Source organism: Chlamydotis macqueenii, chromosome 27 (genome assembly GCF_036417535.1).
Source record: "Chlamydotis macqueenii isolate bChlMac1 chromosome 27, bChlMac1.mat, whole genome shotgun sequence".
Lineage (NCBI taxonomy): Eukaryota > Metazoa > Chordata > Aves > Otidiformes > Otididae > Chlamydotis > Chlamydotis macqueenii.
In genome coordinates, this window is record NC_141582.1 from 1,679,342 (window position 1) to 1,694,978 (window position 15,637).

Sequence of the window (15,637 nt, forward strand, 5' to 3'; positions counted from 1 at the left end):
AGCCTGAAAGGCGGAGGTAGGGGGGGCAGCTAGGCCTGAGGCGAGGTGGGCCCGAGGTAGGCCCCAGGTGAGAGCGATGTGAGGTGGGCCCAACGGGGCCGTGCCAGACCAAGCTCATAGGGAGCTGCACCCTGCCCAGCCGTATCCCCCAGCGCAGCGCGGCGCGGCGCGGAGCCAGGGCAGGCGCGGAGCGGGCTGTACCTCCGCGCGGCAGCGCTCCTCCCCAGCCCAGCCCAGCCCAGCCCGGCGGCTGCGCCTCCCCGCCCTCCCCGCCGATAAATAGGGGCGGTCGGGCAGCGCCGTTCTGCAGAGCGCCTGCTAGCCTCCTTTCCAGCGCAGTTATGAGCTCGTACGGCTACGACCCGTTCTTCCCCTCCTACAAGCGACGGTATGCCGAGACCCCGCGGCTCCATGTCTCAGCGATGCGCAGCAGTAGCGGCGGCGGCTACAGCTCGGGGCGCTCGGCGTACTCCAGCCTCTCGGCGCCCGTCTCCTCCGTGTCGGTGCGGCGCAGCTACGCCACCTCCACCGCCTCGGGCTCCCTCCTGCACTCGGTGGACAGCCTGGACCTGAGCCAGGTGGCGGCCATCAGCAACGACCTCAAGTCCATCCGCAGCCAGGAGCGAGCGCAGCTGCAGGACCTCAACGACCGCTTCGCCTGCTTCATCGAGCGGGTCCACGAGCTAGAGCAGCAGAACAAGGTGCTGGAAGCCGAGCTGCTGGTGCTGCGGCAGAAACATGCCGAGCCCTCCCGCTTCCGCGCCCTCTACGAGCAGGAGATCCGCGAGCTGCGGCTGGCGGCCGAGGAGGCGACGAGCGAGAAGCAGGCGCTGCAGGGCGAGCGGGAGAGCCTGGAGGAGACGCTGCGCGGGCTGCAGGCTCGCTACGAGGAGGAGGTGCTGAGCCGGGAGGACGCGGAGGCGCGGCTGCTGGAGGTGCGGAAGGGCGCGGACGAGGCGGCGCTGGCCCGGGCGGAGCTGGAGAAGCGGGTGGACAGCCTGCTGGACGAGCTGGCCTTCCTCAAGAAGGTGCACGAGGAGGAGCTGGCGGAGCTGCAGGCGCAGATCCAGTACGCCCACCTCTCCGTGGAGATGGACGTGTCGGCCAAACCCGACCTCTCGGCAGCCCTGCGCGACATCCGCGCTCAGTACGAGAAGCTGGCGGCTCGCAACATGCAGAACGCCGAGGAGTGGTTCCGCAGCCGCTTCACCGTCCTCAGCGAGAGCGCCGCCAAGAACACCGACGCCGTCCGCGCCGCCAAGGACGAGGTCTCCGAGAGCCGCCGCCTGCTGAAGGCCAAGACGCTGGAGATCGAGGCCACCCGCGGCATGAACGAGGCGCTGGAGAAGCAGCTGCAGGAGCTGGAAGAGAAGCAGAGTGCCGACATCTCCGCCCTGCAGGTGAGGGGAGGGGTCGGGGTGTGCGGGGAAGGGGGGCTTTCCTCACGCCCAAATTCTGCGGCTGTGCCGCGTGGCTGAGCGGTAAGGCGTCATAAAGCTGTAACGCAAAGTGCCGCAGAGCCGCAGTGCGTGATGCATCACTTATCTGGGCACCAACAAACCCTTCACCGTGTCACTGTGAAAAATATATCTTTCAGCTAAAACTAGAAAACGCACAGAGAGGTTAAACGCAGACAGAATCTCATGCGTGCTTTAGTCCTTGGATAGCAGACGATCGGGCCCTTAACACTGGAATAACAAGTTGTAGATACCGGGGTGGGAAAACCTTGCCGGGGAAGGTGGGATTTGCCAAGCAGGACCTTGTCAGCTGAGGGTGGAGTTGGAGCTTTTAATTTTCTCTGTCTGCCAGAGCAAGATAAAGTTAATAGCGTTGGAGAAATTCCTTCCAAGGTATTATTGCTAGATGTGGGAGAACTAAGAATTTTACACTGTCAATGTTGTTACTTCCAACAGGATACCATCAACAAATTGGAGAACGAGCTGAGAACCACAAAGAGTGAAATGGCTCGGTACTTGAAGGAATACCAAGATCTGCTTAATGTGAAAATGGCCCTGGACATTGAAATTGCAGCGTATAGGTATGATAGGGAGGGGAATGTTTTCAGTAGGTCAGAACTCGGATCAGGTTCCCCTTCTTCTCTCTGTGAGAGAATTTATTTTCTTTATCATTACTCCAGCAGAAATTTTCAGAGATACCAGAGTTTAATCAGGTCTTCTCCATTGTCTTGCTGCTGGAAGAAGCAGTGCTTTTGTGGTAAAATACTTGCTTTAAGCAAAATCTTCAGTGCATAGCAAACTTCTGTGAATACAATAGTATATATATGCATACATAAGTCTTTGCTCAGCAATATGATCTCAGTTCTCCATCTTTACAGGTAAAAATACCTGTTCTGTACTAACAGTGAAGAGATTTTTGTATCGGGGAGCTTCTTAATACAGATGGCTGTGTGCTCAAAATTGGAAATCCCTTACGTGCTTTTAAGAACAGACTTTGTTTCGAACTTAGAGGAGTGATCTGGAAAGCAAATATTTAACAGCAGAATTGCTGCTAAATAGCTGTATAATGCTTTGTTGCAGATGCTAGAAATTGCAAATTCTGAAATGGAATTTCTATGAATGCCACAAGGGGGAATATTGAGAAGATGGCTAAATACCTTCTCTAATAGCGAAACATAACCTCAAACTGTTAGATCTGCATTCTTCTCTGCAACCCAGTTACACCTCTATCTTCACCTGCTGTAGGAACCTAATCCCGGAGGTTTTTTCCCCATTATTTCTCCTAACAGGGAAAAATATTAATTCCCCAGTAACGCACGCCTCTGAAACTTTTATATTATTCTGAGAAGATAGGGTAGCATTGCCACATAGTTACTCATCATGGGCTAGTTTTTTTTTCACTCCTAGGTGTGCAGTCTGTAGGTATTGTGCTGCTGAAAGCATCACAGTATCAAAGCAGCCATAGCTGAATCTGCTGAATACTGTTGTGGCATAACTAAGTCATTTCTGCTTGCTGTTTTCCTTGGTAGGAAGCTGCTGGAAGGTGAAGAGACCCGGCTCAGTTTCACTAGTGTTGGAAGCATCACCAGTGGCTACACCCAGACTGCCCCAACTTTTGGCAGGTCTGCCTACAGTGGTCTCCAGTCCAGCTCCTACTTGATGACGACCCGTTCCTTCCCCACGTACTACTCCAGTCATGTCCAGGAAGAGCAGATTGAAATAGAGGAAACAATTGAGGCTGCTAAAGTGGCAGAAGCCAAGACAGCCCCTGCAGAAGAAGGTGAGGAGGAAGAGAAAGAGGAAGGTGAGGAAGAAGCAGGAGGTGAAGAGGCTGAAGAAGAGGAGGAAGGTACTTAGAGTTACTCTCAAATCCGTCTCTTTCATGCTTCATCCTGCTCATACAGGGTAAAACCCAGATATCCTGGTGACTTAAGTGTAATGATTAGGCCTCTCTCATTGTCTGCTCACATGAGCAAAGGATTGTAGGATTAAACATGCAGCATTTAAGCAGGAAAGCCTGAGTATTGAAGGGAAGATAAGGTAAATGTTCAGTATCAGGCAGAGTATAGGGCTGATTATACTTCCTTGGAAATCACTGGTTGTTTTTTCCATTCAAGTTTCCACAACCAAGAACGGTAATTCTTTAAGAGCGTGTAATGTTACATTCATATGGCAGCAGACAGTACTTGGCTATTACAGACATCCTCAGAAAGAAGGAACAGGGATATCCTGAGCTAAACACTAATTCCCAGAGTAGCTCGTGATAACAGGAACGTCAGCTGATGTCTGTGGATGTAACTGCTGAGTTCAGTGGATAGCTATATCTATTGCCTGAGGTCTAGGTAGTTGTTTTGTTGTGGGTTTTTTGGTTTTTTTTTTTGTTGTTGTTGTTCAACCAAAGTATATGCCACCCATAATTTATTTACCAAACTCACATTCTAATTAAAAATGTAAAAGGGATGTTATCCAGAGTTGCTTTTTCAAACTTCAGTATGCAACTGAAGGATGCAACTCTGAAGGATTTAACCTAAACATGCCTGAAATGTGTTGGTTACCATTGAACTGTTCTAAGAGTTTGTTAGTGTAAAGATTAATTACAATGAAATGATAGCTGAGGAGCCAATTGGATACCAATGGCAAGATTCCTTTTTGAACTCAAATATTTGGATAAAGCTTAAAGAAATGAGTCCACAGACAATATTTTTCAAGGCCATGATTTTGAAAAGACTTGTAAAGTGTTTCACTCCCTCTGAAATGGAGGATAAGTTGATTGTGTAGTTTTATTGCTCTCCCTTGCAAGTCGTAGATAAATATCCTGCTTTTATGCAAAATCATTTGCCATCCCCATTGTATTTAGCTGGCTGCCATCCAGATGTGTGGGGTTGAAGGGTGCAGGTATGCTGGCTCCTGTTAAATTGGGATGAGGAACAGTACATAGATGTGAAATACTTTTTTTTTGTCTTTCAAAGGTGCTAAGGAAGAATCTGAAGAAGCCAAAGAGGGTGAGGAAGAGGAAGGAGAAGGGGAAGAAACAGCAGCTGAAGAAGGGGAGGAGTCTCAGGAAACTGCTGAGGAAACTGGTGAGGAAGAGAAGGAAGAGAAAGAAGCAACAGGAAAGGAAGAGAGTGAAGTGAAGAAGAAAGCATGATTTTTCAGGCAGTCTAGCTTTCTCATCAGGTCAACAGAATAAATGATGATTGACTGAGCTAAAATGGCAGTCTCACATATTTAATTCAGTGACCACTGAGGTTTAAAGTTAATGATCTATGATGTTTCTCTCTGTGCAGAGTATCAGTATGCTTGCAGAGCACCCGCTGGCTTGCTCCTTGAGCGCCGCATGGTCTACACGTATGAATTTGGGGGTTATGTCTTTCTTGGGTGATTCAGAACCTTAAAATTTAAAATTGGGGGGGAAAAAAGTCATGGGAATGAAAGTTATCTTTAACCTGCATTTAAAATAATTATGGAAACCTTGAGTGGGTAAAATAATGGAGGCTTCAATAAGTATGTGCAATAAAGCTAGTCAATAAAGTTACAGAAATGCTTACACAGACTCCTTGTGTGTGTCGTGTCACTAATGCACTTAAAAGGTTGATGAAGTGGTGTATCATGCTCGTCCATTACGCCCGTGTAACGGGATATGGGACGCTAGTTTCTGTCTCTGTGCTTGGGGGACTAATGGGTGGACAAAATTTCTCGATGGGGCTGTAAAATTTTGCATGGAAGTCTTAAAATGGTAGAAATACACTAGTGTCTAAATGTGCTGTTAGGTTTGTGATGTGTCTCACTGGGCTGTTGTGCGCACACAAGCACGAGCTCCCTTTTGCCTTTTGAAAAAATGAGAAATTTGAACAAACTGGTGCAGAAGCAAAATGCAGCCATGGCTGTTAAGCATTGGTAGGAAGCTGGTCAATGTCTGACAGATGAGTGGTGAAAGGGAAGAATGACTGCAGATGTAGCTGAGACTTCAAGTAATGTCAGTATACTTAAAAAATAAATAAATAAAAAATAAAGCTGTGGTGAGGCGTTAGAGGGAAGGACAGCGTAGGGAGAAGGGAGGTGCCTGCTACCTGAATAAGCTGCCTTTATAGGGTGCTATCTCAAGGCAACCCGCCACGGACCGAAGAGGCTCATTTTCTTCTGAGAATTTGTCAGGGACTTTTAAAGTTTTGAGTGTGAGCTAAAGAAAGGTTTAATCTGTAATCAGGCACAAAATAGGAACAGCTCAAGCAGGAGCAAAGCCTGGCAATTCTGAAAGCAAGGTCAATGCCTGAGCCTATTTATTTTCAATTAGGTAAAGTTGATAAAATTAAACCTTGATACAAGGGCAAGTACTAGACTAATGCTGCGAATTAAACCATTTTGAATGAACTAAACCCATGGAAACCCATATTAAAACAGGCATTACATGGCTGCATTAAAACTTTTCACAGTCACAATTAGATGGATTTTTGTATAGGATTTTGGGGTAACTTTTAGTTTTGTACACTAACTTTGTGGTATCGTGATTTGCATTGGTTCTCCTCAATGGCTACATTCAGAGAGAAAAGATGTGTCTTTTAATACAAATTTAGGAGTGTTCCAAAAGCATCTCCCTCTTCAGTGTTGAAAGAGATCGTTCTATATGTGCTTATGCAGACTTACACTCACGAAGCAGATTTTATTTTCTGTCTCCAGGAAAGTGGTGGGGGGTACTTGGAGTACTATGAGCCAGAGACTTGACCACGCTGTTTGCTTGGTGCTTTTGAAAGCTCTTGGTGGGATTGCAAGAGAGCTGCTCCTTCTGGTGTGTGGTCCCCTTAGTTCAGACAGCAGAATATGGAGTTGAAGAGATGCTATTGGGGAATTCACCTAAGTGCCTGAAAATGCTTAGCACAGCACTTCAGTTGGGAGAGGTTCTGCTCCTACAGAGCAAAAAACATCTTGTGTACCAGACTAGAACTCATCACAGCCACTAAAGTCAAACCCCTGTTAGATTGGTGAATATTAAAACCACTGCCCCATCCTGCCTTTCTCCAAGCACTCTGAGCTCCTTTTAACTTTTTAATACCTGATTTTGTTTCCTCTTACATGTTCTTTTTTTGCAGCTAAACTCTTCCTTCATTCAGTTCACTTCTGTGAAGCCACAGAGCTTGCAACCAGGCTGCCAGGGATGCTCTCAAACCAGCAGCTTTAGAGAGAGACCAGCAAACATTTCTCCTTGCAGTCTATCTCCATCCGATCCCCGCTCCTGATGTTATTTTTAATGTATTGCAGCTAGAGGAGAGATTTCACGACTCTGTGGGAAACGTGTGAGTCACAGACACGGCAACGAGCTGCAGAGAGTGACGAGCTGCAGTGACCATCCAGCCTGGTTTGTTACCCCCAGTCCTGCCTTGCTGCCAAGGTAAACTGGAGGGAGGGTGGATGGAAGTGGGCGTTTGCGTGCTGAGATGCTCTTGTGGTTGTGGGAATCCTGCCGGTAACGCTTGTTTTACCTTTGGAAATCCATGAGCTCGCTTTGACGCAATGCAGCAAAAGCAGGCAGAGGGAGACACGACAGAAACTTTAACCCAAGTTGCAGCTGCAAGGAGAACTGCAAGTCCATCCCTGAATTTTCTCTTGCTGTTTGGGCAGACAGGGGCAAGATCTCATCACGGGGAAGACAACTACAAGGAGGTCCTGAGTGCTTTTCTGGAGACACACATACACGCACACTCCCCTCCCACTCAGCAAGGGGAAAAGTTGTACAGATGTAATATCCAGATTCTAGGAATTTACCTTCCAGTAACAAAATAATTGACAGTTGGTCATTTGCTGCCTTCTGACATTAGTTAAGGGTAGTTTAATCCCAAACATAGAAGGAAGAAAGCAAGCCCACGTGAATGGGAAAAGCAGAGACCCTGATGCCTGGAGAACATTCTAGTGTGTGACTCAGCTCCCTGGCAAATGCAACCTATTTGTGTTTTGTAACACTTCCCAGTTTGTTTCCACCTGGAATTTAGTCCTAGGATGCTCAAAATCTCTTAATTGTAGCATCTCCACCACCCAGTATGGTAAAAAGATCCTGGTTTAGAGCCCTCCAGCTCCTGAAGTCATCAGGGTCTTGCTAGCCCACTTTAAATAAGACACAAAAATCTTCACAGTAACTTCCTTTAATTATTTTTTTTCCCCTCACAAAATCTGTCTTATTGATTAATGAACTTCTGTGTCTGAAAGCAATTAATCCCTTCACTGGTTACGCACAGTCTGAAGAAGTAATTGGTGCAGAACAGGTAAATAACATACTATTTATGCATCTCTGCCCTGGAATTAGGCTCGCTTTTGAAACTGTTTGATTGCAGATGTCAGCAGACAAAACCTCTTGGCAACGTTAAATATTAATCGGTTCTTAAGGTTTTATAAATATTTAGAAATGTGTTAACCAGTTGCTTGTTTCTCTTAGGATTTGACGGAAACATTTGCAGTGGGAAATAGGCTAAACTCACAAATTTATTTTGTGTGTTAGGGCAGAGAAAAAAATGCAATTCTGGGTAATAACTAAAGGCTGCAATATGTTTTGGGGTGGAAAAGGAGGGGGGAAACGAGGATATTTTGAAATACACCGTGCCAGTGGGTAGTCTGGGGTAGCGGTTTGCCTCCCACGCAGGCTCTGCAGTGAATTCCCAAAACCATTTGGGAAAGCCGCTGCGCCCTGGGCAGAAGTGGCGATACAGCCCCCTTCTGCGGGACACTGCAGTCCTGGCTGGACCGCCCGTGTGCAGAGTCAAACCAACACAGTAATGGTCTCCAGGTCCTGGACCCGTATCCTAGCAGAACTGAAAAGCAAGGGTAATGTGTAAAACAACAAGCCCAGCATCCCACCTGCGCCGGCAGAAGCCCACGTTAACTCAAGTGCTCTTGAGTCTCCTGCTGACATCAACATTTGATGCACAGGTCAAGGTGACCCTTCTTCATCTCGGTGCTGAAGACGCCCGAATTCACGGTTTGTGACATTTTAGCAGATTCTGGAACTTATTTGGAAGCAGATAAAGAGAAAGTTTGATGTTAAATATTGGTCTGTTTTAGTTTTTGGTTTTAGTGTCATTATTCTCTTTACATTTTTTATTAGATCCAAGAGAAAAACAGCTTCAGTGCTCACAAACCATTGGGCATGGCTGTATTTTAACGTACCTTGGTGCAACCGTGTACCGACAATAGGTGAGTGCGACTGGGCTACTTAACATCTCGTTCGATAAGGTTTTGGTACTTTCGTCACATGCACATATAACTTTCACAAATAAGCTCACTACACAGAAGCTGCCATTTAATTTGCTAACTCTGCTTTAATTAAACATCACTCACCCAGCAAGCTGGTGAGAACAGATTTCCATTATTGATATCAGCAGGAGAAACATTCGTTACAAAGACACTCAGATTTATTTGAAAGCCTTATCTGCCATGGCCTTTTTACAATTTCTCCAGTGAAGAATATGCAGAACCCTTTCAATTAAAAACTACTTGATCTTCAGTTATTGATGGGGTAAAGAATGGGAAGGAGTGTGCAAATCATTGAGATTTTGATCAGACCCTCAATTAGGCAACAGATTTCAGGACAGCCCATGTGCTGAACCCAGGCTTAAGAATTATTTGCATTTCTTTGCTAATTACGGGAGGTAAGGCAGGAGTTCTTGGTTTGCCTTTTGAAAGAAACACAATATTCATCCCATAATAAGACATATTAGTTCCGCAAATTGGAGCTGGGGCCCTCCTCTTTTTCCCTTGGTTTCATTTGTCTCCGTTTGTTTTTCATGTAGTGGGATTTTAGAGGGCTCTTTAATTGGCTTTCTTCTTAATAAAGCCAGCCTGGAAGTAGCAGTAGACACAGGGCAACACTTACGAGGCATTTTTATTGGAAATGGAAAAAAATGCTTTAGTTTGTTTTTATCTCTCAGTCCTACCAGGTGTAAGCTGAGCCCTACCCAGCTGCAGTTCAGAGTCTGGAAGGGTCTCATCTCTACAGCTATCTTTGAATTGAGAAATATGTTAAAAAAAATTAGTTAGGAATATTTTTGATACATGATACCACTATTATTTCTGGGACAGTTTTCTTTTTCCAGGAATTTATTTGCTCTCAATTTGGGAGTTTTGGGTTCAGAGGCAAATTGCACCCATTGATCATTTGAGATGGAGAATTGATAAAGATGTTCCCATATAATTAAGGCATGAGGAGAAAAAGAAATTATCAGAAGCTACCCCATTTTGATGAACCCATGGTGTCTTGGTTGGGATTACTTCAGGGGTCATTGCACACTTAAGTGACAAAGCAGCATCACAGAAGACACCACAACCAGTTGTGACTCACAGACGGGCTAGCCTCACAGGAAAACCCAGGAAAGATCTGGAAATTGGCACATCTTTAAGGCTCTCCTTAGATGTGGGGGCTAGTGTGCAGGGAAGAAAATCATACCTGCAGCAGAGCTTAAAACTCTCACACTTCGTATGAGCAGGATTGCTCAGAGACCCTCCCCTTGCTCACAAGAGCCATCGCAACCCCTCTGAGCACCCAGAAGCCAGGTAGTGGCATTCAATGGATTCCTCTTTACTCTAGAAAGCACAGGATACAGCTCTTAAGCATTCGCTTAAGCCTGCTCAAGTATTTATGTTACAGGAAATTTACCATACCCCATTCAAACTTGTTTTCTAAATGAAGAAATCAAGGGAAAAACACAAGCATCTACTCAACCCACACAAGTCTGTTCCTGTTGAGGACAGAGTACCAAACTTTATGGAAGGATCTGAATTTAAAAAAAAAAAGTCAGACCACTCATGTTTTCAGTATTGACCTTTATTGAGCAAGAACTGCTGTGACTTTTACATCAAACAACAAAAGGTTGCGTACTGTGCATGTCAACTAGGTTCTCCCATGAGCAAAAGTCCACCCTAATTGCACCAGTGAGGTAAACATAATTATTTATAAGTAGCTTTTTTTTTTTTAAGGCTAGGAGAGTTCTGGTTCTCATGAATATTCTACTACTGTTTTCTGTTTGATTTTGGCTCAGTTGGTTCTTTGCATAATACATCTTAAGTCGTTCCTCAGATATGTCCCTCCAACAGCTCAGGAAATTCAAAAGCTTCCTTTGCACAATTCGTCTCATGCACTATTATTAGTATTATTTTTTTAGATCCCCAAGCTCTGTGGAGGGAGTACATCTTGAGCCTGCATGCATTCCCCCCCCCTCCCCTATATTGCACAAAAAAGTAAAATACTGTGTGTCTGGAGCCTCCATGAGAGAACCTGTTCTGCTTTGAAGGCGTCACTCACATGCATTTTGCAGCTGTCATATGGCTTAACCTTTTGCACCGACCCAAGCTCTTTAATTTTTTAATTTAGCTATTATTTATTTTATTCGGTCTCTTTAATCTCTTTTACTACAGCATGTGAAGTAACTTTCTCCACTTTCTTGGTGGACACTAATTTCTCCTCAAAGCTTTCTTCGTGCTCCTCTACCTTCTGAGTGACCGTCACTGATTTTGTGATATATGTGGTTGTACTGTCCCCACCTTCACTAGTGATTTTCTCGGCTTTTTTGGTTACTACAATTTTCTCACCCTTGTCATCAATTGGGCTCACATCTAAGCCATTGGTGACAACTCCCTTGTCTTCCTCCTCAACCTCCTTCTCCTTGGATTCCTGCTCTTGCTTTTTCTCCTCCACCTCCCCATTCACTGCAATGTCTTCTTTCCTAGACTCCTTCTCTACTTCTGCACTAATTTTTGTTACCTTTGTAACAGTGATGGTCTCCTCCACCACAGCCTTTTCATCTTTGACCGGGGAGGCCGGCTTCTCTGGAGAACGGGGCTTCTCCGGGGTCACTGGCTTTTCAGGAGAGCGGGGTTTTTCTGGGGTTGCTGGCTTTTCAGGAGAGCGGGGCTTTTCCGGGGTTGCTGGCTTTTCTGGGGTTGCTGGCTTTTCAGGAGAGCGGGGCTTTTCTGGGGTTGCTGGCTTCTCCGGGGTCACTGCTTTCTCTGGGGTTGCAGGCTTCTCTGGTGTCACAGGCTTCTCCAGGGTTGCTGCCTTGTCAGGAGATGTCACCTTTGGTGTTACTGGCTTCTCTGGAGATGCTGCTTTCTCTTCCTCCTTGGCTGGCTTCTCAGCACCTTTCTCCACCTTCTGTTCTTTTTCTGCTTCTGCAGCTGCTTCCTTCTGGATGACCTTGGCCGGCTCCATCACAGGGGATTTAGGGGGGGATTTAGGGGGTGACTTGGAGAGAGGTGTTTTGACCTTCTCTGCCTTTGCTGCTACCTCTTCAGCTTTGCCCTTGGCTTCAGCTTCTTCCGCCTCTTCTTCAGCCTCCTCTCCTTCCTTTTCCTCGATTTCCTCTTTTTCAGAGCCTCCTTCTTCCGCTGCATCAGATTTTGCAGCTTCTTCTTCCTCCTCTGCTTCCTCTTCCTCAGGTGCAGCTGCTTGTTCTGCAGCAGCTTTCTCAGAAACAATTTCTTCTACAGCTGCTTCTTCTGCTTTTTCCTCCTCCTGTTCTTCTTTCTGGGCCTTGGCTGCCATTTCTTCTGCAATAGCTGCCAGGGCGTCTTCCATTTCAGACTTCTCATCCTCTACCTTTGTCTCTTCAATGATTTCTTCTACAAACTTGTGCTGGACCTTCAGCTTTGGTGGCTCGATTTTCGTTTTTTGAATTTTAGTGGAGGCTATTGTGACAGATGGTTGCCTGTGTGTGAATATGGGTCCAGTAATGCTTCCAGAGAAGGCACTGAATCTTGTCTCTTCGCCCTCCAGTAGCTTCCTAAGGGAATGAGAAGGGGAAAAAAAATTAGCACAGAAGCCCAATGTAAGAGACAGCTATTAGAATATTTCCCTTTATCAGCAGGATGAAACCTGTTTGTACAGGGAATATGCTAGAGCCGATCGGCATAATCCATCGCTCACAGCCCCAGTTCAGCTTTCCTGGAATCAGCTCTTCTGCAAAATTCATACTCAGCAAACAGCTTTTAGCTTGGTTTGTATGTGCCAAGTGTAACACCTTGGGCTGATCAGCTGAAATTCATCTTTAGCATCAGAAACCTTAGCATGGTGTAAGTCAGCACTGAGTATGGCAAAATAATTCCCTTCACAGGGCACATGATGACTTAGGAAAACTGGGAATTTGGCACAGCCAACAGACCCAGATCAAATATTGGTGGGCATCTACCTTTCTTGTGTGGCTAGGAAAACTGGAGAGACTTTTATTCAGCTACTTTGGCAGCAAACAGCTATAGACCCTAGGGTATCTGTGTGCGTCTCTGAACAACCTCAGGAATTTCAGCAGATCTGGAGATGGGTTTTTGTTTTTACTTTTCTATATTCACATGCACGCTTTTCATCTAAGCCTGTGACCCAGAAAAATCAGCCCTTCTCCAATGAGAGTTCTGAAGTAATGCAAAGGAGACTAAAAAAAACCTGCCAGGTGATGGCAATGTCAAGCAATGTTCCTGCTCTAGATTAGAGTGGATGCCTTTAAAGGAAAGTTGAGCAAGAACAGCAAAAGTGTCTGTGACAAGCAGATTAGCACTCCCTGCTTGAAACCATGATCAAGCAAGTGCACTGTCTCTCTCACACGATAAAAGGGAATTCAAGTGACAAGCAGCAATTGCTTGACATATGCAAAGCAAACAGGACTTAAAAATAAACTTGTCTTTCACCGCATATTCTGCTTTGGTAAACAAGGGCAGAATACGGCACCAGTGCCACTGCACTGAGTCACGCTGCCCCGTGCCCACGGAGCGCACTGGGAGCCTTGCCACCCATTACAGAGCTGGTTCCTAATGGACTCTGGGTTCCTACTGCAAATGCTCCTTGGGTCTGCGTAGGTTTTGAAACACTTGTGATAATTCAGTCAAGCTCTAATTTTACTTGTGTTCACTGCATGCAGATATTTCTTGTCTGTGGCAAAGCCTCCCAAGCCAGCAGCATCCGCAGTGCTATTAATATTCCAGACACGTCCGCAATCACCCTACTGTACCTGTATGCAGCAATTTCAATATCCAGGGCCATCTTGACATTGAGGAGGTCCTGGTATTCCCTCAAGTGACGTGCCATTTCCCACTTTGTTCCTCTAAGCTCATTCTCCAGCTGATGAATCGTGTCCTGCAATGGAGACAGAAAACCTCTGTGACACAGACACAGGCTTCACACAGACCCGGAGCAGAAAAAGTTCTCAGAGGGGCTGTTGGAAACTTATTCCCTGGGAGGCAGTGCCAGGATCAGACCAGGACCCACCCAGCTCCCACCGCCCTCCCCGACACCTCCCTCCCGCTGTGGCCATCGCCTCCAGCTCCCTCTCTGCGCACCCCAGCATCCCTCACTGGGGAGCTGGTACCCAGGCACTGCCACCACCCCCCATTCACCACCCAAACTGGACTGGGTGCAGCCCCAGAGGCCTCCCCGCTACCTGGTAGGTGGTGAGGTCATTATTGTGGCGTTCCTCAATGTCGCTGAGCTGCCGCTCCAGAGACTCCTTGGTGCCACGCACTGACTCCAGCTCGATGCTCTTGGACTGCAGCTGCCGGCGGTACTCGGCAATCTCCTCCTTGGCAGAGCGGATGGCCTCCTTGTTCTGCTCAGCCGCCTCCGTCAGCTTGGCATAGCGGCACTTGAACCACTCCTCGGCCTGGTGCATGTTGTGGTCGGACTGACACTCCAGCTGGGCTCGGATCTCCTTCAGAGCCGTGGTGAGGTCGGTCTTCAGGTAGTCCTTCCTCTCCACCGTGGCGTGGGACGCCTGCAGCTGGGCCAGTAGCTCGGCCACCTCCTCCTCGTGGTTGCCCCGCAGGAAGGCCACCTCGTCCTGCAGCGACTGCACCTTCTTGTCCAGCTCCGCCCGCATCAGCGAGGCCTCCTCCATCTCCTTGCGCAGGGCGCGGATGGTGGCCTCCGTCTCGTCCCGCAGCCGCGCCTCATCCTCGAAGCGCTCCCGCAGGCGCTGGATGTCCTCCTCGATGTGCTCCGAATCCAGCTGGATCTGCGCCTTCTCGTGGCTCACCTGCTCCAGGACCCCGCGCAGCTCCCGCAGCTCCTGCTCGTAGGCGTCGCTCAGCTGCGCCCGCCCCGCGTGTTTCTGCCGCAGGGCCGCCAGCTCCGCCTCGATCTCCTTGTTCTGCTGCTCCAGGTAGTGCACCTTCTCGATGTAGCCGGCGAAGCGGTCGTTCAGCCCCTGCAGCTGCTCCTTCTCGTTGGAGCGGCTCAGCTTCAGCTCGGCCGCCCCGTTCAGCAGCGAGGCCTGGCTCAGGTCCAGGCTCTCGGCCGAACTCAGCACCGCCGAGCCGTAACCCCCCCGCGGCACCCCCAGGTTGGGCCGCTTGTAAGAGGAGGAGACGGTGCTGCCCGAGCCCCGCGACCAGGACTGGGAGCGGAAGCCGCTGGACGGGGAGGCGCTGGCGCGGCTGTAGGTGGCCCGGGTCTCGGTCACCCGCCGGTATGAGGGGTTGCCCAGGGCCTCCATGGTGTAGCTCATGGCGGCGGGGGAAAGGGGAGAGGGGGACACGCTCGGGGGCTGGGGGGCAGCGCAGCGAGGCTCCGGCCGCCGCTGCCCCCTTATAAAGCCCCGGCCGGGCGGCAGCGGGGCGGCCCCGCACACGTGGCCCCGCCCCCCGCCTGGCGCCGGCCCCGCCTCCCGCCCCGCCTTCCCCGCCCCTGCCCCGGCTCCCACCGCCCGGCCCCCAGCCCCTCATGGTCCCCCGGTACCCTTTCCCCATTCCCTTCCCCCTCGTTCCTCCGCTCCCTTCCCCCTGCTCCCCCTTTCCCCATCCCCTTGCCCCGCTCCCCCCTTCCCTTCTCCCTCCCCCCACTGCCCCTCTCACCAGCTCCTTCCCTCTTGCCCCTGCTCCCCTCTCCCCCCTTTCCTAGGCCGTCACCCTCGTCCTTTTCTCTCTTTTCTCTCTTTTCTTTCTCTTCTCCCGTTTCTTTATCTTCTTTCGTTTATTTCTCTATTTCCTTTCTCTCCCTTATTTCCTTCCTTCCTTCTATTTCTCTTATTTTGTTTCGTTCTCTTTTCTTTCTTTTCTTTCTTTTCTTTATCTTATTTCCTTTCTCTCTTACTTATCTCTTTTTTTCTCTTTCTTTTATACCTTTCTTGTCTTTCTTTTCTTTCTTTTAAAATTTTCTTTCTTTCTCTTATTTCCTTTCTTTCTTTCTTTTATCTTATTTATCTTTTATTTCTCTCGTTTCT

General features: G+C 48.2%; 2 protein-coding genes across 2 annotated transcripts; one reads left to right on the forward strand and one right to left on the reverse strand.

Annotated features, from left to right (window-relative positions):
- Positions 1 to 303: 303 nt before the first annotated feature.
- On the forward strand, positions 304 to 5,004 carry NEFL (neurofilament light chain). The gene is made up of 4 exons (XM_086767882.1): positions 304 to 1,400; positions 1,914 to 2,038; positions 2,987 to 3,306; positions 4,427 to 5,004. Exons 1-4 carry the CDS (start codon positions 342 to 344, stop codon positions 4,603 to 4,605), a joined length of 1,683 nt encoding a protein of 560 aa, XP_086624008.1. The 5' UTR covers positions 304 to 341; the 3' UTR covers positions 4,606 to 5,004.
- Positions 5,005 to 10,242: 5,238 nt separating this feature from the next.
- Positions 10,243 to 15,041, reverse strand: NEFM (neurofilament medium chain). Its single transcript, XM_010122175.2, has 3 exons — positions 13,862 to 15,041; positions 13,433 to 13,557; positions 10,243 to 12,217 (listed from the first exon to the last, which is right to left on the reverse strand). Exons 1-3 carry the CDS (start codon positions 14,921 to 14,923, stop codon positions 10,822 to 10,824), a joined length of 2,583 nt encoding a protein of 860 aa, XP_010120477.2. The 5' UTR covers positions 14,924 to 15,041; the 3' UTR covers positions 10,243 to 10,821.
- Between the last annotated feature and the right edge of the window lie 596 nt (positions 15,042 to 15,637).